Source organism: Chrysemys picta, chromosome 5, assembly GCF_011386835.1.
Source record: "Chrysemys picta bellii isolate R12L10 chromosome 5, ASM1138683v2, whole genome shotgun sequence".
In the NCBI taxonomy this organism is placed as follows: Eukaryota; Metazoa; Chordata; order Testudines; family Emydidae; genus Chrysemys; species Chrysemys picta.
The window spans coordinates 15,584,635-15,612,062 of record NC_088795.1 but is presented as its reverse complement, the minus strand read 5'-3'; the positions used below and the strand labels follow the sequence as shown (position 1 = coordinate 15,612,062).

Genomic DNA, 27,428 nt, shown 5'->3' with positions numbered 1-27,428 from the left:
CTAAAAGCAAGGTCACACGTCATCTTGACAGTACTAAGCAAGTAACAAAGCATTTTAAATGTATGAGTGAACAATTTCTTATGTACAGTTTTTTTAAGAGGGGCAAAGAGAGGAAAACATGCAATATTTTAAACTAGACTACAAAAATCATGACAGTTTCCCTGATATGTACTCTTAAAGAGGTTACTTTAAGTATAAAAAGTCATAAAAAACCACTTACTTGTAACAAAACAATTCAGTTTATTAAAGCTGAATTTGCTTTCACCATTTATGCGGTTTGCTTACTTCTTATACCTCACTCAGTTAGAAACAAGAAACCAGACTGGCCAGTTTCACTTTCCGGTTCTCGTGCATTTAGGTTTCCAGCATTGCAAGGGAATGTTTAAATTTTAAAAAGCTCAAGGCTTTCCAAAACAGGTATCTGAAGTCAGGCTCCTAAGTCTCCCACTTTTCAAAAGCGCTGAGTATTCAGCAGCTCCCAATGGGACTTTTGAAATTCAGGCGCCTAAATCTAGACATAGGCACATGACTTTAGACATCTACTTTTGAAAGAAGTGGTCGAAGTACCTATCCATTTATGTCTTTTAAAGCAATTTCATGAAGATAATTCTTTTCATACACTTGGTAGAAAAATCTCTTTTCCTCTCCGAGGGACCCAGACAAATATGACAGTATCCCTTTAAGGATGTATCACTATTTTATCTTGAGCAGGTAAAGTATAAGAACAGAGAAAGGGACCAATAGTAACGTCACAAAAGGGACAAGAATTCCAAAAATATTCTGATAGAACAACTGTGTGCGGGGCTTGCTAATTGGCATGCTCTCTGAGAGCAGGGGACGAACTCTTTGTACTCTTGTGACAAGAGTGGGAAGTGCTTTTGCCGCAGGTCCAAACTTGTAATAAAATGCAGAGACCTGAAAAGGATTCAGATTTGCTCAATAATCAAGCAGGCCTCCACTGTCCTGCTGAATACATGTGTTCAGCTCTGGTTAATGTTGGCATTGGTTTTGCAGCATCTTAATGGTAACATAGAACTGCACACCTTCTGCACTGTTTAGAATGCAGACACTAAAGAGTAGCTATCCCATTTTCACAACTTCAGTATTTTCAAATAAATGAACGAAGTCCTATGGGTTGGCCAGGATGATGATGGTTTAAGAAGGAGACAGTTAAGCATGCGGCGATCTGCTTTTGCTAGCTTTGTAATTCTAGACCTTTGATTATTGGGGAAGGAGAGATATCAGATACCTTATAGTGTCAAGAAGAACTGGTATGTTTAAAGGAGCACATTTAATTTAAAAATAATAAATTGTAAACAGTTATCTTTACCTATAGAACTAATGACACTTCACAGAATTGCCAATCCCTGGCATTCAAAAAATTCATGGGTCAGACCCCTGAAACCATGAGATTTGCCTTTAAAAAAAAAAAAAAAAAAAAAAGCACAATTGGTTAGTGCACAGTACTTATAGGACAGTGCTGAGAGGAGATATGCTGAGGTTGTGAGTTCAAACCCCACCTGGAGCACTGCTTTAATGTGGGGGAAGGGATAGCTCAGTGATTTGAGCATTGGCCTGTTAAATCCAGGGTTATGAGCTCAATCCTTGAGGGGGCCACTTAGGGATCTAGGCAAAATCAGTACTTGGTCCTGCTAGTGAAGGAAGGGGGCTGGCCTCAATGACCTTTCAAGGTCCTGTCCAGTTCTAGGAGGTAGGATATCTCCATTAATTAAAAAAAAAAAAAAAGATTTGTAAGAGATGCTAAATTTAAAGTTATTTTTATTTACCAGCTGGTTTTTGAACCAGGGTTCATGTTTTCAAGCTTTTCTCTACAGCCATGAGAGCTTGATTTTTTTTTTTTAAACTGAAAGCTGAGATTCTCACCTAATAACATGATTCCGGGACCTGAGACTTTAAGGAAAACAACAAATATTGCAACGTTTGGCAACATTGACGTAGCATATTAAAAGTAGAAAAATTTATCTACTATATTTTTACTTTTTTCATTTCCCTCAATTTGGGCAATGAAAATCACTGAAGTAAATTTCAGTTTCTTACTGCTGCAATACTGGGGTTTCAGATGCTGTGTAGAGGAATGTTCATAGGTTTCGAATTTTTAATTGTGCAAGATTTCTCAAGCTTATTTTATTATTGCATTTTCATTTGAGGCCAACTTTAAAATCAACAGTGTCCTTTTAAACACCGTTGGTCAAATTAATTTCAGTATTATTCCAGTGGCTTCAGTAGAACAACAACAATAAAGAATTCAGTCCTTCCTTTTCCCCCTCTCATGTTTACACAAACGTTAGAGGATCAAACCCAACTACATTCAGTTTCACAAGATGGGGACGAATAACTTTTAGCCTATCAAACACAGCTGGCCTTGCTGAGTAAGAACTCAGCAGATATTAGTAAAAAGTTATTCTCAATTCAGGCTATCAGAGCTTTACCAGATAAGAAGTTTAAAAGCTAAAAATTCTTATACTTAAGTGGTGAAAGAAATTGCTTCAAAGAGTTTAGACACAGAGGGGATTTTAACCTTTTCAATATGTATTTTCATCTTCTCCCAACACCATTCCCCATAGGTTCCAGTACTGCTACTGAGTTTGCTTAATTAGGTTTATATCCCACTGTAGGTATTTGATTTAGCTTTCCAGATATCACCTGTATTTAAACTTTCCTAAAGCTAGAAAGTTGGGTAAGTTGCTTACTGAAGTGTGTGTTTTGTACATGGTGCAAGCTGATAATTTCTATCCATTACAGTTCTCTCTGATTTTGATCTCAAATCTGTATTATACCAGTGTAGCACCACTGATTTCAATGGAAATGAAGTTGCTCCTGGATTTATACCAGCATGAGTGGAGAATCCAGCCCACAGAGAATAGAAACCGAGGAAGCTGAAATTAAAGGTAATTTTTTTTGTAGCCGATAAAATATTGTTTGGGGGCTTAATGCTGCAAACATTCACGCATATGTGTTGTGTAACTTTTTGCACGAGTAGTCCCATTGAAGTTGGCTATGCGGGAGGATTTTCTTCTCTGTAACAAAGAAGGGAGGATCAGATTAGAAAGATTTCACATGCTGAATTTTTGAAGATCCTGATTGTTTCTCCACTGCACACTAATATATCTCACCCAGAGCAGGTTCTTTGGCAACAAAAAGACTAAACTGTGACTCTGGCCCTGGCCTCTGATGCAAGATAAGAAGAAATGAATGCTTTAGTGGTAGGTTCCCAAGATAAACAATATTAACTGTGCTCCAAGGAGTAATGTGCAAACACGCTTGTTGACTCCACATAATAAATCACTTTTCCAAAGCAAATCCAACTTTGAATTCCTAGTTCACTATCTGGGTTGAAGCAAACACAGAAGAACCTTTATACATTTTGTATGCCTTTAAGAACTGGGTTTCCCCTCCGTCGCCTTGGCATAAGATCCCACACTGGAAGAATGCTTAATATGAATGACACGAGGGGCTCAAAGACAACCTGCTTTCACTTTGCACTGCCCTTTCTAAAAATACAGACAGGCCTCTCCCTTTATCCACTTCAAACGGGAACTGCAGAAACACTGACATATCTGAGCAGATGGCTTTGGCAAACCAGTACCCTTGCCTTTTCTTTCACTGAAGGGCATATAGTTAAAGGGCTGGTCTACACATACAGCACTGCGGCAGCACAACTGCGCCGCTTAGTGTAGACGCTACCAGGGGCTAGGTCAGTATAACTGCGTCACTCAGGGGTGTGAACTTTTCACAAACCCTGAGTGATGTACCTATACAGACACACATTGGTAGTGTAAACCAAGCTTTAAAGTAAGGCAATGGGGGGCAAAAACCTATTTCCTGTTCTGAAGCAACGAAGACAACAATAGAAAATGACAAAGCGAGATGGGTACCCAGAAGTCACCTACTACAGGGCAGGCACAACAAGTCAAATAACAGAACACCACTTGCCATCACATATAGCCCCCAGCTAAAACCTCTCCAGCACATCAAAGAACCTAACCTGAAGGACAATCCCTCACTCTCACAGACCTTGGGAGGCAGGCCAGTACTCGCTTACAGACAGCCCCCCAACCTGAAGCAAATACTCACCAGCAACTACACACCACACCACAGAAACACCAGCCCAGGAACCAATCCCTGTAACAAACCCTGTTGCCAACTCTGTCCCCATATCTACTCTAGCGATACCATCATAGGACCCAGCCACATCAGCCACACCATCAGGGGCTCATTCATCTACTAATGTGATATATGCCATTATACTCCAGCAATGCCCCTCTGCCATGTACATTGGCCAAACTGGACAGTCTCTACGTAAAAGGATAAATTGACACAAATCAGACATCAGGAATGGTAACATACAAAAGCCAGTAGGAAAACACTTCAATCTCCCTGGACATTCAATAACCGATTTAAAAGTAGCCATCCTTCAACAACAACAAAAACTTCAAAAACAGACTTCAAAGAGAAACTGCAGAGCTACAATTCATTTGCAAACTTAACACCATTAATTTGGGTTTGAATAGGGGCTGGCTGGCTCACTACAAAAGCAATTTTCCCTCTCTTGGTACGGACACCTCCTCATCAATTATTAGGAGTGGACCACATCCACCCTGACTGAATTGGCCTTGTTATCACTGGTTCGCCACTTGTAAGGTAACTCCCTCTTCTTCATGTGCCAGTATATTTATGCCTGTATCTGTAATTTTCACTCCGTACATCTGAAGCAGTGGTTTTTTACCCGTGAAAGCTTATGCCCAAATAAATCTGCTAAGGTGCCACCGAACTCCTTGTTGTTTTTGTGGATACAGACTAACACGGCTACCCCTCAGAGTAGAAAATAAGACTTCCGAGTTGATTAAAATATAAGAAAAAAAACCATAGGTAGGAGTCATTGTGAAGTGATGCACCTTCATAAACATTCTTCATTGCTAATTATTGTTTTTATTAGCAGTAATGTCTAGAAGTCCAGACAGAGATCCAGACCCCATCATGATAGGGCTTTACTTACACATAATCAGAGATATTGCTGCCCCTAAACAGACAAGGTGAACAAAAGCTAAGAGCGGTGAAGTCACAGAACCAAGAATAGAATCCAGGTCTCCTAAACGCCAATCCAACACCATTATCCACCCGGCAACGCTGTCACTCAGTGGCATATTACAAGTAAAGGGTTTGTGATATGTTAACTAGAGCTGCTCAATATTTTTCAAACAAAAAAAATTTAAATTAAAATAATGGCCTTCTTTCAAAAAAATTTGTTAGTATTTTGTGTAAAATTGTATGACTTATTTCTAATTTATGGAAATGGTTATTGAAATGGTTACCAAAACCCTATTTCCATAATGTTTTAATTATAAATTTTAAAAGAATTTAAATACAATAATCCATGAAAATCACCCTACCCCCAAAAGAACTGGATCCATTTCAAACCCTTAAAAGTGGGAACAACTTTGAAATGACTAGCTTTAATACAAATGAAAAATTTAAAACAGGGATGTCGAAATATTTCTCAGAAACATGGCCAACGATGTACCTCAGATACACCCTCTTTACCTGAACGTTTTAAAGGCCAGGAACCTGCAACTAAGTCTGACTGTGATTGTCTACATATCCCCCAGTGCCTAGTTCTGCAGCTGATATGTACACAGAACTCACACTGGGTGAAGTTTCACATCCTGGGTGAAATTCTACACAGGCAGCACGCAAAGGGCCCTCAACCTTAAGTCCCATTTAAAGCCACAAAATAGGTTAAAGTGGGACTTAAGTGATGCATCAGCCTCGTGTTGTCCCCCTGCACAAAAGGAGAATTTCATCTACAGCTCAGCTGAAGAATAGCCTATCCTTGATTATTTCCCAATCCTCCTTTACTGGCCCAATCTAAAGCCCATTGAATTCAAAGGAAAGATTGCCACCGAAGCCATAGCACAGCAAGGGCTAAAATTTTTGGTCATTCACAACTTTCTCAGACTTTCCCCATTGGACTGAGATTTTCAAGAGTTGGTCTTTGCCCAAAAGCGAATACTCTTGAAAAATTTAAGCAGAAATAATTCAAAGTACACCTCTACCTCGATAGAACACTGTCCTCGGGAGCCAAAAAATCTTACCGGGTTTTAGGTGAAACCGCATTATATTGAACTTGCTTTGATCCACCGGAGTGCACAGCCCCGCCCCCTCCGGAGCACTGCTTTACCCGGTTATATCCGAATTCGTGTTATATCGGGTCGCGTTATATCGACGTAGCGGTGTAATTCTGAGCATGAGGACCACGTGAAGAAGCACATTCACTGCCCCTATTATAAAATGATTCTACAATTAAAAAGAAAACAACACATAGTGACGTAACAGCTGGAGGGGCTGAGAGATGAATATGGCAGGGAAGAGCGGACACCTTTGAGTATTCCAAGTTCTGAGGGTCTAAAGAGCATACCCTGGCATTCTCTTAGAGGTAGCTTTTTGAATGGATCCAGATTTTATCATTCACATATGTATGTTTTCTACTACTTGGGAAGATGCCATTTTAACCTTCAACACAAAATACAGATTAGCGTTATATGATTATTTTTGTATCATTTCTCTTCAGTTGCATGCTGGATTGGATAATAAAAGCTCTGAAAATCAGACAAATAGTTAGGAAAATACTGAGGTCTGTTATTGTAAGGAATTGGAATATTGATTTAAAATTAAGAGGCAATATAGAGCCCACAGTTAACCTTTTAGCCCCCTTGTTTACTTTCAAATCACCTCTGCTACATGGAACAATGGGATTCGATCTGACCTTACCATTTTAGGCAGGCACGGATAGTTTAACTTGTGAAAACAAATTAGTGGTTTTGCACTTGGCATCGGTTTCTTTGGCTCGCCAATCCCTATAGCTGAAAAGGATTCACACGTTTGAAGTATAAAATCATGGCTAGCCTAAAGAAGGTAAATCAGAACTCCTTTTTCCAGGCCATGTTTACACACAAACATGCACCAGTTTAACTAAAGGTGTTTTTTTTAAACTTAGGGCTTGGCTACTCTCGAAACTCCAAAGCGCTGCCGCGGGAGCGCTCCTGCAGCTGCGCTTTGGAGTTTCGAGTGTGGTCGCGGCGCTGCAGGTACTCCACCTCCCCAAGGGGATTAGCTTACAGCGCCGGGGCACTGTTTACACTGGCGCTTTACAGCGCTGTAACTTGCTGCGCTCAGGGGGGTGTTTTTTCCAGTGTAGCCAAGGCCTTCGTTAAAATGATGCAAGTCCCCCTGTGGACACTCCTAAACTGATTGAATCTGGCTTGTAAATTAAACCTATGCAAGGAGGCCCTGATTCAGCAATTAAGCATGTGTTTAAAACAAATGCTCTTCAGGAAGAGCATCAAGGATGTGCTTAACTTTAATCGTATGCTTAAGTACCTTTGGCTTCGATGGTACTTCAAGCATGTGCTTAGGTGCCCTTCCTAAATAAGGATGTTTTCCTGAATCGGTGAGCCAGCTGAAAACCAATATAAGCGTTCCAACATAGCGACGTGGTATTAAAACCAATTGTAGCTAAACTGTTGCAACTTATGTGCGTAAACTAGACTTTGTAATACAAGGACAAGGGGTTGTTGAATGAAACTGAAAACTAAAACATTGAAAACTGATAAAACAAAACCTCCTGCTTTGTTTGCGGGAGGGTTATTTTTATGCAACACAATTATCCTGCCACAAAATACTATGAAGGCTGAGTGTTTAGAAAGTTTCAAGAAAATATATTACCTCACCCTCCTAGTCTCTCTAAGGGTTTGTCTACACTTAAAACGCTACAGCGGCACAGGTGTGCCATTGTACCACATCAGTGTAGACACTACCTACACTGACAGGAGGGGTTCTCCTGTAGCTATAGGTAATCCACCTCCCTGAGAGACAGTAGCTATGTCAATGGAGAAATTCTCTGTCGACTTAGCACTGTCTACACGGGAATCTAGGTCAGTTTTTCACACCCCTGACCAACATAGTGAAAATGACCTAGGGCCTGGCTACACTTGCAGATGTAGAGCGCTTTGAGTTAAACCAGCCTTCGGAGAGCGCAGTAGGGAAAGCGCTGCAGTCTGTCCACACTGACAGCTGCAAGTGCACTGGCGTGGCCACATTAGCAGCTCTTGCAACAGCCACAGAGAGCAGTGCATTGTGGTAGCTACCCCAGCATGCAAGTGGCTGCAACGTGCTTTTCAAATGAGGGGGGTGGGGTGGAGTGTGACAGGGAGTGTGTTGTGTGTATGTGGGGGGAGAGAGAGTGGGGTTTTGGGGGGCGGAGAGCATGTCAGCATGCTGTCTTGTAAGTTCAGACAGCAGCAGACCTCTCCCTCCCTCCGTCTCTCTCTCACACACACAGAATTCCACAGTAATGGTTGCTTTGTCCCAGAGCAGATAAGCAGCCAGCTGTCAAACGGAGCTTTCAAAGGGCATATCGTCATTCCTGCAGCAATTCCAAAACAGTGACAAGAGTGGCCATTTGACTTAAGGGGATTATGGGATGTTTCCGGAGGCTGATCAGAGCGCAGTAATGCAACATCTCGTTCACACTGACGCCCGGGTGTTTCAGCCAAGGCGCACCAAGTGTTACTCCTCTCGCCGAGGTGGAGTACCAGGAGCGCTCTAGCGGTGGAGTCAGAGCGCTCTACGTGCTTTGCCAGTGTGGACGGGTAATGAACTAGGGTGCCCGGGGCTGCTTTAATGCGCTCTAACTCGCAAGTGTAGACAAGCCCCTAGTTTTCTAGTGTAGACCAAGCCTTGAAAAGATTCCCTGCTCCCCATGAATGGAGACCTGTTAACAGGCCACTTCACCTTGAATGGTCCTTAAAATAGGTGTTAACTGCTTATGCTAAACTATCTGTTGCACCTTGTATGTAGCTGTGACGCTGAGTACATTTCCCTTACCTGAAGAAAGAATTCTGTGTAAGCTACAAAGCTTGTCTCTCGCATCAACAGAATTTGGTCCAATTAAAGGCGGTCTATACTGCCAATTTCAGCGCTAAAACTTTTGTGGTTCAGGGGTATGAAAACCACCCCACCCCCGAGCGACAAAAGTTTTAGCACTGAAAAGCGCCAGTATAGACAGCACTTTATCGCCAGGAACCACGCTCCCGGAGATAAAGCTACCATTGCTCGTTCAGAGTGGGTTTTTTTTAAATCACCAGAGCTCTCCCCCCAGCAATAAAGCATCTACACTGCCCACATCCCAGCACTGCCATGGCCATGCTGTAACGTGGGTAGTGTAGACACACCCAAAGATATTACCTCACCCAACTTCTCTCTCCAATATCCTGGGACCAACACCACTACACACAACAACACTGCATACAACAAGAAAAGATCAGACATTTATATGGCTGAGAACATCCAAAAGATACATTTAAAAAGTGTCAGGGAAATAAACCCTCCTGCTTCAGGGCAACAGGGAACCACTCACTGACAGGGGTTGAGAAGAAACTCTCTGTGAAGGCACGTTAAACTGTGACAGTACATTTTCGGGTTTCTTTCCTCTTCCTTTAAAGCATTTGGTACTAGCCAGTGTCAAAGGAGGACAGCAGATTAGATGAACCAATTATATCCAGTGTGGCAATTTTGGTGTTCGTAAAGGCAGCAACCCCTCCATCGAAAGCACTCAAACCAAAGCTCTGTCACAGGTTTGATCAGACTGATAAGACTTACACTCTGTCCTGCAGCTCACTAAACTAATACCTTGTCGACACTACAAAATTAAGTTGACCTAGGGGGTTGTACACACTACCACTTATGTCAGTAGAACTTATGTCACTCAGGGGTCTGAAGCGACCGAAGCGACCGAAGTTGCAGCGACTCACACACCGATGTGAGCAGCACTACATAGCTACCGCCTCTCGCGGAGGTGGTTTTATTATGCCAGCTGTTGGCCCCAGGGCGCAGGGGGCTGACACCCAACAAGCAATGTAAATAATGTGGTGACGACACAGGAAAGGAAACAGAACGCCAGGTTTGTTGGTAGCTAGAGAGCTTTAAAAGCTTTTTGCAAAAAGCTTTTCAGGAAAACTTTTTTGGGGTTTTTATTTCTCTCCTTACTTTGTTTACAACTCTTCTTAGTGGTTACATTCTTGCGCATAGAAAAGCCAGGCAGTATACATGCACATAAGATAACGAACCCATCACTTGAGCGCGTGAACACCAGCTGCGAGGGTACAATCAAATCAGCCAAATAAGTTTCCCAAACACAAACGCTGGATTGAAGGTCACTCCTGCCTCGTAGCCATGGGAGCAGTTTGCCGCGCCTGTGAGCTAGCGATTCGAGAGCTATGCGTCCCTACAAAATAATACAGTGTCTACACAGACACTGCACCGCCCTAACTACATCAACCTAAGCGCTATGCCTCTTGCGGAGATGGAGTTACTAGGTCGGGTAGTGAGTGACTTACATCAGTGGGAGCAACATTGTAGTGGAGACACTTACAGAGTTAGGTCGACGTAAGCTGCCTTGGGTCTGGCAGATTGCAGGAGAGAGCAAATTCCAAGGAAACAGGCCCTCCACTGGAGACGCCCCCCTGGACAGTTAACTTCAGGAACTGATAAGAGGAAAAAGCTTCTAATGTCATCCCTGCCACGCCACAGAGGCGATCCCAAAACTATGCAAGGCTTTATAGGCTGCGGCCAACACCATGAGCTGCTACTGGCAAAGAATCAAGTAGTGGCTAGAGCAATGCATGGAATGATGTGTGTGCCATTCTCAGGTTACTTCAGCTGGGAAATTTTTGATTTTCCATCACAAACACAAACTCCACTGTCAGAATCAGTCTTCAGTATCATACACAGAGCACAAATGACTGTGTAGGAACCACCAGTGACTCAGATGTCCTCCATACAGGCATTCAGGTCAAAATGTCAGCTCACCGATCAGTAACCCACTTGCTGTTTTTCTCCCCAAGCCAGTTAAATTCTAGCCTCTACTGGGGGGGGGGGGGGGGGGGGGGGGGGGGGGGGGGGGGGGGGGGCTTGAAATCCACAAGTAATAGCATGAGGTTTAAAATTCCTTTCCTGCACTTACAAACAGGCTCCCATGAGAGCATATTCTCCAAATGCACTGTGCAAACTTGATGCCTGCAGTACATATAAATAATTCATGCATATGCCTGTGATAAGAGCCAGAGAAAGGCACTGGGGAAAAAAGAGGGGGATGGGGAAATCATCTTTGGAGCTTCTTTGCAGGCACCTCATTGTCACTGATCACTTTCTGCTTCCTGTATCTGAAGACACTGAAGAAAGCAGGAGATTTTAGTACCCTGGTTATCCTGGACTGCCTGTGTTCCGAGGTCATCCCATGGACACTGTATTCAATAAACCAGCAACTGAAACACAAGGAGACCAAAAGCTCATCAGAAAAAGCTCTGGAACGCTTTACTGTATAATGATTAAGACACACACACACACACACACACACACACACACAGAGGAAGGAAAAGAGAAGCAATTGTCTTTGAATTTTTAAACCCTCTTTTCTGTTCTCTTTGGCACATGGGAATCATTGCTTTCTTAACAACCTAAATGATAGTGCCAAGATAAAAAGACCTAAATTGACTTCTCAGCAGTTACAGCAACTGCTTGGACAGGGGGAAAAAAAAAAAAGGAATAAAACATATGGGGCTAGATCCTGGATTTCAACAAGAGCAGGCCAAATGTTCTCAAAATTAAGAGCCAAGAAAGGTAAGGATACAGATTTCTGCCCAGATTCTGATCTCAGTTACTCCATTGTAACTCCAGGATAACCTCACTAAAACCAATGAAATCATTCTGGATTTGTAACTGCGAGCAGAACTTGGCCCTTAATCTCAATGCTAGAAGTTGCACATTGCGTAGTGTAAGAATCACAGATATAAATATAAGAAGAGTTCCACTGATGGGTCTCAATGCTTGGTAGACAAGGATTTGAAGGAGAATGCTTGGCCGGCCATACACCTGCATGGTTTAGAGATCTCATGCAGCAAAATACATTAAAATAACCCTGTATTAACAGAGAACACTCCAGGATGTGCAGTTAAGATGCTAGAGGGTTCTGGGCTGACAGTGTTAGCTGTTCAGGGCAGGAAAGGTCTTTGTTATGTGTGAGTACAGCACCTAACCCCTGATTAGAGCTTCTAGGCTCTGAAAATAATCATACCCACAGCAAAGCCCTTAGTATTTAAAAATAAGGAATGAATGAGGCCACCCTGACAATACTCAAACACAGGGCAAAAGTTCTGCTCTTTGATCTGCAGGGCAACATTTTGCACTTCCTTCACACCAGAAGCTCCCATCAGCATCAACTCCTGGTCTACAAGCAGTTATGCTCCTTAGAGATACCTGGGTCTCATTCCTTTCACACTACTGCAAATCAGAAGCAACAGGGATGTCTGACAGATCTCTTTAAGGTCACTAGGGAGTACCAGGCACATAATAAACACGCCTCTTAACAATCATTTCATGGGACCGGGTGTCTTTCAGTGGAAGGTTAATGAAGAGCAAATGAAACCTCACTTTTCAGAGATCTTGACACGAAGGGAAACTCCTCCCCCTTTCCCTGGAGTCCACACAACCATTCCCTCACAAGGTACAGCAAACTGTGTCCTGTAATCCTACTTTACACTACTGACTGTTGACCTCCTGAGCTGATCTTGGAGAGTATGTGGTTTGGGGTAAAATATAATCTATTTGCTAAGCATGAAAATAGAAATAATAATGGAAGTTACTGAAGCTGTGACAGTAAGTAGAAGAATCAAAATATATGTATTAAAAATAGGCTTGGCTACAGGTTTTTAGTATTAAGGGCTTAGAATTAGGCCCAGTAGAAGGCAATTGGCATAAACTAGCCTAAGTAGTATGTGCTTGACCTAAGGTTATAAAATTTAACAACATCTCTTGTGATGATTTAGCATGCACTATGTGATAAATAGGTAAACCACAAACATACACATGGTTGCATCTTAGGGTGCTTTTGCAATAAGGTAATCATGGAGATATCTGCACGGACGTATCAAAGATACTGGGACATTGACACAAAAGTGACATGTTAACGCTCAGAAATTTAACTATGGTTAGTTGTAAGGGCCAAAACCTTATCAGATATGGTCCCGGACACATGTGGGTGGAATAGGAAAAGGTGCATAAAAGATATCACCCCAGAGTCCCCACAAAAGGTTGGATAACCACATGGGACTGCTGGCTAGGAAGCCTGGCCCAGCGTTGTCCTTCTGGGGTGATCTCCACTTACAGTTTCTTCCCTGGTCTCCATAAAGTTGTAAGTACACACAGTGTAAGATTAAGAATGAACAATGCAGTGGAAACCACTTCACGATATATCCTTATGTATACTGACTTTTTCTATTATTTCAATTATATTTGTCGGTATTAACTAAAGCTCAGAGTTCTGTGTGCTTCACCAATTTTATCTTCTTAATTAACTGTACGTAGCCCCTCCCCACCCCTAAACAAAGAACCTGTTATTTGTAACTAGTGTATGGTACACGGCAATAAATAATTTTATAATTGGAACAAAAGGTCAGGCTACAACACTATGGATCCAATTCTACAATCCTCACTCACATGAGTAATCCCACTGAAGTCAATCGCATGAGTTTTTGCTACTGAGAGCAAGAGTAACAGAATCAGATCTCAAGTTAGTGGACATGGTGTGATGACTGGCAGGTGAGGCCCGAAGTCCTGGATAAGGATGATGCAGCATGTGAATCTGTGCGAAAAAGGGCCTATTTCTACCCACAACACATGTCATATAAAGCTGAGGGTTTGTCGCTCCTCAGCTGCAATGTAAACTCACAGTTCTTTCCAGTCATCAAGGACGTTTTCAAGATTCACAAGCAAATAATTTTGGGTCATTCACCAAGGGCAACAACTGGCGAGCAGACATTTATTGTACACACAGCTCTCCCAAGCTGATCTCACCAACCGGGGCTGCCCTGAGCCAGGGAAAGAGACGCAACCAGAAGATAGGATGGGAGGGAGCCCCTCTTGATAAAGAAGGCAGATATTAAGACACCTCCCTAAACGCCCAAGATTTTTCTTTTAAATGTAGACCAATATTAAAGGGAAGTTGCACAGCAGCAGAAAAGGAGGAAGTGTCACATGAAGCAGTCTCTGAATGAAGCTAAAGAAGTGAGATGGTTTGCAATGAATTCTCATCCTGTTGCTTTCACTGCGTTTCTCCACAGCCTACAAACGCTAAGCAGAAGGGCATGATCGAGGAGCAAAAAGCAAAAAGTATCGGAAGCACTGAGCTATTTCTGCATCAAGAGTGAGAATGCCTTTACCACGCCTTCCAAATTTGGCTTGGGGCTGGAGCTAAAAGCATTGGCCAGAATATTAAAAGACTTTCTACTGACACTGCTAAAAAGGAACGAGAGAGGATTCTGAAGCATAAAACAAATAGGAACGAGGCTGCGATTCGGAAGTTATCTTGCATATTTATTGGAAATTTATTATAGAACAGTGCCTGCGGTTGCGGATCATCATCCACAGTTATATGTACGTAAGGGCTCGGCTACACGGAAGACAGCGTGCGCTATGTACGTAAGGGCTCGGCTACACGGAAGATAGGCTGTGAATTTACATGTGGACACTAATTGCACATTAAAAGTATCCTAAGGCAATTTAACTCAGTATACTTTAAAGTGTATTAGGCGGAAGCGCACGAAGGCACTTTTAAAGTGTATTAGGCGGAAGCGCACGAAGGCACTTTTAGCATGCAGTAAGCGCAGCTACACAGAGAGGTAATGTGGAATAGCTAGCGAGCAATAAATTCACACCCGAGCTTGCCGCACACAAACAGCGTATGTAGACAAGCCTGAAGAAGCTACAGGGCCAGATCCTCAAGCAGGTATAAGTCAGCATCGTTCCGTTGCAGCTATATAGTGTACACCAGCCGAGGACCTAGCCCGTAAAAGCTGGAGAGTTAGAGGAGTTTCTCTGACCCATATTGTCACACTGCTAGTGGAAATATTGATCACGCTGCCATAAACTGCTCAAGGCGCCACTGCTATTTCTTTTCCATACAGGTGACAGACAAGCCCACACGCCTCACCTAAATCACATGAGCATCGACACACAGAGGTCGAAAGTTTACAGGAGATGTCACCTTTCCAGGACAAAGGGGTGCAGACACATCTCGGCTTCTGAGCTGCACAGAAAATGTAATAGGTCAGTACACACAAAAGCAAAACCCTGCTGTGTCACTTGAGACTTAGAGCCCCCCTCATCATAAATGTCAATAAATTATAGCGATCTTTCCAGCTGTAATATAATCTTTACCACCAAGGCTCAGGGCGAATCAGGGAGAAAACAGAACACATCCATATTAAAGGACAAGATGGAGGAAGTGAAGCTTGTACAAGGAGTCTTCCCCCCTCACACCATTCACACTATGCAAGGGCAAGAGAATAAAATTCCTTGCACTCGGGGAAGCGAATGTCAGGAACTGCCCCCTCCAGATGCCCCCCGCCCCAGAGGTGCAAACAGCCTCAAAGACTATGTTATGGGGTAGCCCCACCCCTCACACCAGTCCCAAGAGCTGAGCAGGCACGCAGAAAAGGAGCATTGTAGGCTGCACCATCCCAAGCATGCCCCTTACCTCATTGTCACGGAGCTCAGGGAAGGATCATGCCTTCTGAGACGCACGCCTGCCCTGGTCTCCCCTTGAAGCAACTCAGCTCCCAATCTGTCATCCCTACTCCAGGTTAGGACGACACGGTCACTATCGACCTCCAATTTCCATGGTCAGTGGAGATTCATCTGGGAACTGCTGGTCACAGAGCCCGCGGATTATTGTGGAAGAGTCAGCAGATGACTAGTTTATAATGGATCGCAGTGATGATGGGGAATATTCCATCACTGCCCCCCGAGTTGAGAATTCTCTTCCACCAGAAGAATTCTCAACAGACATAAAGCTGGAGGAGCCAGCACCTACGTCAACCTCTTCCCACCCCAGGGCAGAGGGTGAGCCGGGTTGGGGGAGGGGGGAGGAGGGAGAGAAGGGATATGATGGGGTGAGGAGGATATAGAATGGCTCTCCTCACTGTAATTCTTACCTGGTGTGTGCGCCTTGGTGCTACATTGACATTTAGGTTAGATTAATCTATCTCATAATAATAATAATAATAATGAAGTTTTCTCCTTGAGCCCTTTGTTATATTCTTGCCACTGGTCTAGGTTGAGTTGCTGAATTCAGTGCAATGGAACACACTTTAAAGTCTGCAAATTAATACATATCTAGAGTACCATTAAAGACCGACTATTCCAGAAGAGTAATTTTAAGATGGTAGCTATTTGCAAGGGTATTCTTAGAAAAAACTAAGGCATCTGTCCACAGACTCTGAAGTTATAATGCAACAAGAAGCTATTAAAGAGAGCTCCTATGAGCCGACATAGAAGGTATTAAGTATAAACTGAAATGCATCTGTTTTTACAGCTGTTGTAACTAAACTACGCCGCCTTCATTGAAGAAAAACACAGTGGTGACACTACCATGACAACTCTGATTATATTTAATATCTAAAGCCATAAAGTATTACAGCAGCCATAGAAGGGCAAAAGATTCAATTACCAAGATTAATTTTTTTAATCTAACGAAGAACAACAGAGTTTAAGAGAGTGCGTCCTGAATGGATCTAACCAGATGCTCTTAACTTCATTTTCCATAATGAGGCTTCCCTTTTGAACCTGTTAAGTGCCTGTTACTGTTCTGGGAGAAACAAATGTAACATCTATAAATACAAAGAACAGTCAGCGAATTGCAGAAGCATGAAGTTACTTTGATAAAACTGAAGACCCACTGATGCCTCATGGACAACACTGAAAAATATTATAAATTAGCAATCACAACTGTTGCTCTTCGACAAAACTTTCACGGACTGTAATGGGATATTCCTTATAAAGAACAGAAGATCAGGACACATTGGTAACCAACCCTGTTAATTGTAAAAAGCAACAGAGGGTCCTGTGGCACCTTTGAGACTAACAGAAGTACTGGGAGCATAAGCTTTCGTGGGTAAGAACCTCACTTCTTCAGATGCAAGACTTGCATCTGAAGAAGTGAGGTTCTTACCCACGAAAGCTTATGCTCCCAGTACTTCTGTTAGTCTCAAAGGTGCCACAGGACCCTCTGTTGCTTTTTACAGATTCAGACTAACACGGCTACCCCTCTGATACCTGTTAATTGTGTGCATGTAAGTCAGTTTCAAGGACAAAAGGAAGATCTATGTATACATAGGACTCTGGTTAAAAGATTTGGCCATGGAAATGAGCTACACCTTTCTTGATGTTGCTTTCAAAAGGAGTCTAATGATAAACAGCTGAGGTCCATAGTCAGAGGCTTTCATACAGTCAAAGAGTTTGGAAACTAATCCATTCTTGATCCTTCTGAATATTTTCTGAATACAAATAAACACCATAACTAATAGGCTATGTTTATGTTTATGTTTCAAAACTGAAAGCTTCTGGTTAACCCTGCCCCACATTCCTAAAGCAGATGACATTAGTGAGAAACCCCTGTGGATATCAGTCTGTGTTGAGCAGGAAATATGAGAACAAGGTTATATGTAGTAAGAGATAGCGGCAATAAATTCAAAAATCAATGGAAAGGGCCTGAAAAATTGCTTGTTACCTGCCAATGCCTGCGGGAGCGGGGAGGAAGAGGCGGGGAGAAGGCGAATTTAGCGGAACAGTCCGTTTACAAAGATAGAACTCTGCTTTATGTATTTCCTCTTTCTCCACTTCTTAGTGGCAACATCTGCATTGAAAAATGTGAGTCTGGGGCGTCACTCAGCATGAAGGTGTTCGTGTTTCTAACAGCTTGAACAGCTCTTACTGTAGGACACATTTTTCTAGGGCATTCATGTCCAAGTACCACTAGACATTACTTGATCAGAGGGGATGACTCATCTGGCCACAGGAATCTGGATGCTATATCAGAACAGAAAATGCAGCTTGACTGCACAGCCCACTCCTGGGACACAGAATGTGACAGATGATGCCTTGTCTTGGGCAAAGGCCTGTGAAAGGACCCTTCCCTCATCTCAGTGATTTTCCTCCAGCTATGTCAAGAAGAGTGAGTCTCCACAGCTTGGTCTGCCAGTTCTCACAATCATAAAACTCCAAAATTTTACTATTGAGCAGGTCCCTATATAAGAGAGTATTATTTACTGTTTATACTCCAGTAGGGACAACTATTTACCAGGTGCTGTGCAAACAGTTCCTGCCCCCGAAGCATTCACAGTTTATGGCCCCCAATTCAGACAAGTATTTAAATATGTGCTTAATCCCATCCCTATTCAGGGCAACACAATGGCATAAGCTTAACTTGAAGCATGTGATCACGTGCCATCTTGACAAGGCTTGCTTTGCTGAACTGGGGCATCAATGAACCAGACAGGCAGACAAGCAAAGTGTTCCAAGTGATGTTAGTTACTTCCTCCCTTCCCCGCTTTCCCTCTGCCAACTTGCTCCATCACTGCCCCCCTGGCAACCCTGCCAATCCCAAGACAGATTCATTCAATATGAGAGCTTGATCAGCAGAGTGAGACAGCCAGTTAGACCACGTCGATGGTACTAACAGTCTCTTGGGGCAGGGAGACTTGAGATAGGACCCAACAAATCGGAAGGTATAATACATCTGTATCTATTAGTCCACTGCGACCAGTAAGTCATACACCTGGGCACTAGCTTCAGATTGCCATGAGGTAAACAGAACTAGGGAGCATGGACATATCACTTAAACCCATAAGTGTACAAGAATCATACAAGGATGATGCTAGGATGCAATATTCATGTGTGGAATTGGTCCTTAATTTGGCATGGTCCTTGTAGGTTCCTTGCATTAAATCTTTAATAGCTAATCCTTGCACCATCCACATATGATCCTTGCATTTTCCCCCATTACAGGTAGTCAGGGCTGCCTTTGTATTTAAACCTGCCAAGCCCCAATAGAATTTGGCTCATCACCATTTCACTAAGCCAGGTAGCTGTGTTTCCTGGTAGCTGTTCTTCCTGAAGTACGATCAATAGTCCAACATAGTAGCACGTCTTCACCTCACGGGCACCTCCTTATCTCTGGTCACAGCGTTGCACGGGCTCCTTGTCTCTGCTGGCCCATAGGCTCTCCATCGGATCTGTAATGGCCTTTCTCAGCTTGCGTCTTCTCCTGACTCCCCCTCTGGGTGCTATGGCTTGGCCCTCTGGCCAAGTCACCTAAAACTCTAAACCCCTTCCAGGGTAACACAAATAAAAGCCCAAACTATTCACCTTTCTCAGGCTTCACTATGGTTCCCTTGTAATGGCTCTACCGCAGACTTTCCCCTACAGGAACCTAACCCGCCCCTGCAGTTTTCTTCCTCTGTCATCTCCTGTCTGTTAAATCCTATCCTGGGGCTTCTCTCTGCCTGTTTCCTCCGCAGTCTCTCCCCAACTGAGCTCCCTCAGTCTACTTATAAGGCCCAGCTCATCCTCCTCTGGCCAGGTGCCAATTAGTTTATCACCCACCCCCAGGTGCAGAGCATGACTAATTGGGGTTCTTTCCCTTGCCTTCCAGGTGATGGGGATTAAGCACCTTCACACACCCCTTAATGATTTGCACCTAATTTTAAACAGAAAATGTTGAGATTTACTGGAGCATGTAAGCATTACCGAGAGAAAGCTTATGTACATATACATTTTAAGATTCATTACTAACCTAGACAGTTTTGGATTTTCCTACTGCCAGCACAACTTTTCACTTCATTCATGATGAGAGACAGATCATATGCCCTGAATCTGCGTATTCAACTCTTAATGCATGCAGACAGAGAGCATTATGGACCTGAACATTTAAGTCTCTTTTGTTCTGCAAAACTTGCACCTGGAGTATGTTTCAGGGACAAATTCTGCTCTGTTACTCTCAATTGACACAAGTGTAATTTCATTCAGTTTAATGGGATTACTCCAGATTTACACTAAGGTAATTGGGAGCAGATTTTGACCTCTTGTTTTTCCATAATGATTGCCACAATTAAGTTTTAAGGGCACTTCCACTATGTTTAGTCTTTTGTTCTGGAAAATCTCAGATGTAAATGAAACACGTACTGACTTAACCTACTCCGTGAGAGGCCCAGCATGTCAATTTTCCCCAAGGTCTGGCATGGATGATAATATCAATAATCCAGGTCCAAAAAGCAAGCAGAGATCCTCAACCATGGGATACTGTTCCAGGGAGGCCTGCTAGGAAGAGCTGGGGGTCCACGTGACCATAAGGGGGAAGAGAGTCTTAGTGCACCAACTCATCAACCTAGCAAGAAGGGCTTTAAACTAGGTTCAAAGGGGGCATGTGACAAAAACCCACAGGTAAGCATAAAAAAGGCAACCCTAACAAAGGGCTGGATGTTGCAGGGGTGAGGGAAGACATGGAAAATTACAATAGGGTCATAGGGGCAACAAGAAGGAGATCAGTTGGTGAAACTGCTCAGCATCTTAGATGTCTACATCCAAATGCAAGGAGTATGGAGAACAAATAGGAAGAAATGGAAGTATCAGTACACAAGCTAAATTATGACTCAACTGCCATCACAGAGACTTCATGGGACAAATCTTATGATAGGAATATTGCTATAGATGGCTGCAGGAACGGTGGAAGTGCCCTAAAGGGGGGAGGGGGGCACAGGCACCAAACCATGGCCCCGTTCCCACGCCACCCCTTCTCCCGAGGACCCGCTCCCAGCCACCCCTTCTCCCCGAGGACCCGCTCCCAGGCCACCTCTTCTCTCCGGGGCCCCGCTCCCACGCCACCCCTTCTCCCCGAGGACCCATTCCTGTGCCACCTCTTCCCTCCGGGGCCCCGCTCCCATGCCACCCCTTCCTCCTGAGTCCTGCCCCCCACTCGCCCTTACAGCTGGTAAAAAGAGGGAGGGGCCATTGCCCCCGGCCCAGCGCCCATGGAGGGGTATAGCTTGTTAGAACATAAGAATGGCCATACTGGGTCAGACCAAAGGTCCATCTAGCCCAGTATCCTATCTGCCGACAGTGACCAATGCCAGGTGCCCCAGAGGGAGTGAACCTAACAGGTAATCATTAAGTGATCTATCCCTTTTTGCTTGCTCCCAGCTTCTGGCAAACAGAGGCTTGGGACACCATCCCTGCCCATCCTGGCTAATAGCCATTGATGGACCTATCCTCCATGAATTTATCTAGTTCTTTTTTGAACCCTGTTATAGTCTTGGCATTTACAACATCCTCTGGCAAAGAGTTCCACAGGTTGAATGTGCATTGTGTGAAGAAATACTTCGTTTTGTTTGTTTTAAACCTATTGCCTATTAATTTCATTTGGTGACCCCTAGTTCTTGTGTTATGAGAAGGAATAAATAACACTTCCTTATTAACTTTCTCCACACCAGTCATGATTTTATAGACCTCTATCATATTTCTCTCCCTCCCCCCATCATCTCTTTTCTAACCTGAAAAGTCCCAATCTTATTAATCTCTCCCCATACGGAAGCCATTCCATACCCTTAATCATTTTTGTTGCCCTTTTCCGAACCTTTTCCAATTCCAATACATCTTTTTTGAGATGGGATGACTACATCTGCATGCAGTATTCAAGATGTGGTTGTACCATGGATTTATATAAAAGCAATACTACCGTGTGGGGCTGCTGTGGTGTTTTCCCTGCCACAGGGATGTTAAATTTAATTATATTACGTAAAAAGCAACAGAGGGTCCTGAGGGTCCATTATATTATGGTCACTATTACCAAGTGGTCCAGCTATATTCACCCCTTGGACCAGATCCGGTGCTCCACTTAGGACTAAATCAAGAATTGCCTCTCCTCTTGTGGGTTCCAGGATTAGCTGCTCCAAGAAGCAGTCATTTAAGGTGTCAAGAAACTTTATCTCTGGATCCCGTCCTGAGGTGACATGTACCCAGTCAATATAGGGATAGTTGAAATCCCCCATTATTATTGAGTTTTTTATTTTTATAGCCTTTCTAATCTCCCTGAGCATTTCGCAGTCACTATCACCATCCTGGTCAGGTGGTCAGTAGTATGTCCCGACTGCTATATTCTTATTAAGAGAGCACGGAATTATTATCCATAGAGATTCTTTGGTACAGTTTGGTTCATTTAAGATTTTTACTTTGTTTGATTCTACATTTTCTTTCACATATAGTGCCATTCCCCTACCACCACGACCTGTTCTGTCCTTCCGATATATTCTGTACCCTGGTATTACTGGGTCCCATTGATTATCCTCATTCCACCAAGTTTCTGTGATGCCTATTATATCAATATCCTCATTTAATACGAGGCACTCCAGTTCACCCTTCTCATTACTTTAAAAAATTATACACAAATGCTAGAAGTCTAAGTGCTTGTCACTTTTTAGTGGTCTGCCATTTCATGATGCAATTGAATGAGACTCTTTTTCATTTGACTGTTTCTCATCAGATCCTATCCGTATTTCCTTATCTTCCAGCCTCTCTGCCTTACTTATTCAGAAACGACAGGCAGGAAAATAAAGAAGGAGGTATTACATTATACACTTGTTCTGAGGTCCAGAAGGAGGTGAAAGGCAGATCAATTGAAAGTCTCTTGGTAAAGATTACAGGGGTGGGAGGGGAGGAGAAATAGGGGTGACTTGATGGTAGTGGATGACATCAGGAAGGAGGTGGTGGGTGAGGCATTTCTAGAAGAAACAGCAGAAATATCCACAACACAAGACCTGGTAGCAATGGGGGACTTTACCCAGACATCTGTTGGAAAAGTAATACAGCAAAACCTGGGGTGCCTTGTATCTCAGGGTAGACACAGAGGGAACATGATAGATCTGATACTTTTGTGGACTTTACAAATAAAGCTGACCGAATTCCATATGTTGGTGCTCAACATAGGGTACCCAGTTCAGTGCTTAGCTGCTAAACATTTTTGGCACCGATGTGCCAATTAGATTAACATAATTGTCCAATGTTTTGAAATAGAACACAGTGTCTGTTGACCATACAGGACACAACTGGCCTTTACTAGGAATCATCTGGTAAAAATCACATATAAACTCAGATTGTTTCATCTCTCACTCCATTATCATGTCAATTTATCAGAATCTGTTCTTGAAAGACAAAAATCGTGTATACAACAGGGGTGAGAGGATAAATTAGATCAGTATTAATGGTCAGTTTTCCTTTTGACTTCTAAACAAAGAGGCGTATTTTGGTTTTGCCCTTCTCCCCATTACACAGAATGATTCTCACTGTTACATATTAATGATTTCAAAATTTGGGCTGGGATTTTCAAATGCTCTAAGGATCTTAGCTGCCCTGTTTCCATTGAAATCCAATGGGAATCAGGCATCTAACTTCCTTAGACTCCTTTTAAAAAACCCTATCTTAAACTAGTCCGGGGTCATCAGAGCTCAAAAACATGCATCAACTTTCTATTAGTTTCTGGCAGTCAGATAAAGAGCCAATTATTTTTTCAGCTATTTAAAAAAAGATGAAGAATCCGGGCCCAGATACGCTGTTATTGTGCCAACGCCATGCCAAAGAAACTTTATGGCTGAGATATAAACCTCTGAGAATTAGAGATTACTATGGAAATTAGAAACAATGTCAGAATCCTAATTATACCACTGCTAGGAAAAAAATATTTTTAAAAAGCAAAGAAATCCTTTTTCATCTTCACTTGCTGCAGGGCAAGGCAGAAATTATAATGGAATTTCAATTGCACATAAAAAAAAAAGACATGAAAACCCACACTTGCTCAGCACTGACTAGTATTCAGCCATGTGAGAGCACAAGCAGGAGGCAAAAGAGAACAGAGCTGTGAAGAGACGTTGTGCTATCGTTTTCACTGAAGAACTGAGGGCTTTTTGCAATGTCTCACAAAGGGAAGATGTCTAGGTTTTTTTCCCCTTTAAGTCACTTTGGTTGCCCAACAGAGCACGTGCAACAGGCAAAAATAAAAGTTTTCTTTTCCCCTGTAGACCATTGCGATTTTCAAATTCGCAGCACTTTGCAGTGTCAACGATATCTTTTTAAGATTCCTCTTTTCATAGTTGCCTTTGGGGGGAAAAATTAGAAGAAACAGCTTGAAGTCCAAGATCACCCTGGGCTTGGACATAGACAATGGGATTTGTCGAGATATGCAAAGAGATATTACACAGTTTATACATTGACAAACAGAGAAAAACAACATACACACATATACACTAAAGCCCCAGTCCTGTTTCCATTCCCAAGTGGAGCAGAGGGACAAGATCCCATAATTGTGACCCCCTCTCCAGATGATGCCATAGTAAGCTCTCGTACGGAGGATACCTCTGCAGGGGAGGGAATCCCAGTTATTAGGAAGAGACAGGTAATAGTAATGGGGAAGTCGATCGTTAGAAATGACATTTGCAGAATTATACTCCATTTGGAGATTTCTGTAGTTTAGAATTGTTGCACAGAAGACGAGAAGCCATTTGGCAATAATATGTCATTTGTCTAAAACATCCACAAAAAGAAAATTAATTGCTTGTTTTTCAAAACTAAAATCATGTCCTACAGCATTTGCTCACTTAAGGACACAGTAAAAATCCTTTCTGTAAAATTTGGCTGTGCTCTAGGTATATAAGTGATTCACAACTTTAACGACACAACACTCCATCTGTAGAGCACTTAATGTCATTGCGAAACATTGACACTATCTGACTGAACTCTTGACAGCAGTTCAAAGATACAGGGCCAAATTCTGCACTCAGTTACATCCATGTAACCCCTCTGTGTTTGGACTGAAGTCTCCCGATTCCCAGTCCCACACTTAATCTACTAAACAACACTGCTTCGCATGTACGTTTCTGGGCGAACTCACAGATATTCAGTACATATTATATAGACCAAAATGATTATGAGAGTCATGATTTATATTTTCAAAAGCAATTGGCTAAACAGTGCAAAAGAATACTTGTCTGCTATTGTTTTCCATTGTAAATAATACTATTATGTGATTGATGGTGGAAATGGGATGGGTGTAACACTTAGAATTTTCACCAAGGACCATGGGCGGTTTCTAATTGCATGGCCAATGGCAGTTGTACCTGTAGAATCAAGAACAGATTTTTTAATATGTGACTAAGCCAGAGGGTTGTTCTATACTCCAAGGACACTGACTTGGTAACCAATTTCAGCCGCAGTAGTTGTACAGTTTGGGCCAGATCCACAACTGGTGTAAACTGGCAGCTCTGTGCCTATTTACGCCAACTAAGGATCTGCCTCCATTACTTTATATGGTTCGTACATTCTGCAAAGGCAGATTTTTGCAGTGGAAATCGCTTTAGTAGAATGCACTTGAACAGAAAGCCTAGTTTCTGTTATTGCTGCTGCACCATTTCATAACATACCACTACGAATAGAAAGAGACAGATCTGAAACCTCTTGGGTGTTTGATGAAGATTAGGACGAAGGGAAATAAAACCATAAGTCAAAGGCAACTGACCTAGAGGAGAAAAAAGAAACCTTTCGTGCTGTGAACTTATTAAAAGTTATATGAAAGAAGGCATGATGAAGGCTGAATTGCAATGAATACTTCTGTTCGCTATAAAGCGTTGTTAAAAAGCAGTCAGAGTAGATGGAAGGGCAAAGAGAAAATTGGTCCAATAAAAATGACAGTGGGGACCTAGAGACAGAAGAAAACGAAATGGCAGATCTATTAACTCTTAGTTCACTTTTCCTGCTTAAAATCATGCAGATCCTTTTTCTATCCCACGGATGAGCCAACAAAAATATGCAGGTCAACAACTACATCATCTGTTCAGCATCCTATCTCTCTGATGACTGAAACCACACAGCTGCATTCTGATATGAAAGCAGTGATAGCTGGACATACACCTCTACCCCGATATAACGCGACCCGATATAACATGAATTCGGATATAACACGGTAAAGCAGTGCTCCGGGGGGGCGGGGCCTGCGCACTCTGGTGGATCAAAGCAAGTTCGATATAACGCGGTTTCACCTATAACGCGGTAAGATTTTTTAGCTCCCGAGGACAGCGTTATATCGAGGTAGAGGTGTACATAGAAAGCAATGGAAGTTAAGGGGACATTATTTATCCACAGTGGAACAGCTTCAGCAGGAGAGACCAAGAATATCCTATAGGCCAGTAGCTAAGGCACTCACCCAAGAAGTGGTAGATCACTGTTCAAATCCCTTCTCCCTCAGACAGAGGGGAGACATGAGCTGGGGGTCTTCCAGATCCCAGGTGAGCACTCTAGCCATCGGGCTAAGTGTTACCAGGGAGGGTCCCAATGTGGTAAGTGAGATCTGAGCATGCTTACTGGATCTGCCCCTGCAGGTGAGTAAGGCAGAGGAATGTCTGCCTTTCCCCAGTTCGTGCATTGCTCTGGGGCACAGATGTCCAAACACCTTTTTGCTGTTGAGGAGACAAGTGACCATCAATGACCAGTCCCAGGTCCAAGTGACCATTGAGCAATCCTGCCACAGGCCACAGCCAAAGTAAGACAGAAGTGGTGGTTATGGGTAATAGAAGGATTTTGGCAATGAGGGTTCAGGCCAGGGAAGCTGGTCACTCTGGGGCCTGGAGAGAATCAGCAGATGGCAGCTGGTGAGTTGGGGTCAGTTTGGGGCACTTGTCACTGGGTGCAATACAGCAGAGTTTGGCAGAAAGGAGGGCTGGACAGGGGGACACTCAGTGTGACCTTTAATCCCACCCACTGGGTGTCCAGGAGGAGGTCAGGAAACCACACTTAAGTTTCTTTGTGAATCTAACTTGTTGTGTAGGACAAGTCACTAACTAATATCCAGCACCACAGCCTTGACGGCGGTAGCACCCACCAGAGAGATGTATGTCCATAGGCGAGGAGGAGGGAGAAATTAGTCTGGGGCTTGCAACGGAGACCCAAAATTTAAAATAAAATACAAAGAGACAAGTGATATTGATATTCCATGAGCCACGTTAGGCTTCACTTTGAATACCGTGTAAAAGGCGCAATCTCATTCCAACAGCCAAAAAAGAATTCAAGGCACTTCAGACATTAACAGCTTTTTGTAAAAGTCGCTTATTTCAATAAGCGTCCACATGTCAACAATGCATTCACATCATAATCATAAAGCGAGCATAGGAAAAGTACTGGTACCATAACCACAGTTACTAACTGTCCTTTTCCAGGCACAAACGTATCCTCATGTCAGTGTTTGAGAAGCTACAGGCATAAAGCTCACTAATCAAATAAATATAGACCTCCTTAGATGGGAGCAAAGAGTTTGCTTTTGGTTTCTTCAATGAACCCCTATAGGGAGCGAATAAAAACACACCGTTGTTATATATGTTAACATGTATTCTCCCTTTCATTCTGACACCCATTTATTTCTGACAAGCAACCAAGTAAAACAGTCCTGATTCAAAGTTCACAGAAATCAATGGCTCATATCA

General features: G+C 42.9%; 1 protein-coding gene across 18 annotated transcripts in view; it reads right to left on the bottom strand.

Moving 5' to 3' along the window:
* Window positions 1–27,428, bottom strand: part of FRAS1 (Fraser extracellular matrix complex subunit 1) — a 293,322-nt gene that overhangs the window by 243,805 nt on the left and 22,089 nt on the right. Inside the window, exon 1 of one of the 18 annotated variants that reach the window (XM_065597465.1) lies at window positions 11,207–11,326. The exons of 16 other annotated variants lie outside the window; for them this stretch is intronic. In XM_065597465.1, the coding sequence (XP_065453537.1) occupies window positions 11,207–11,311 (105 nt within the window). In that variant the 5' untranslated portion in view covers window positions 11,312–11,326. Of the gene's footprint in view, window positions 1–11,206; window positions 11,327–27,428 lie in introns of those variants that run through there. One more of the 18 variants, XM_065597467.1, reaches the window with a different exon arrangement.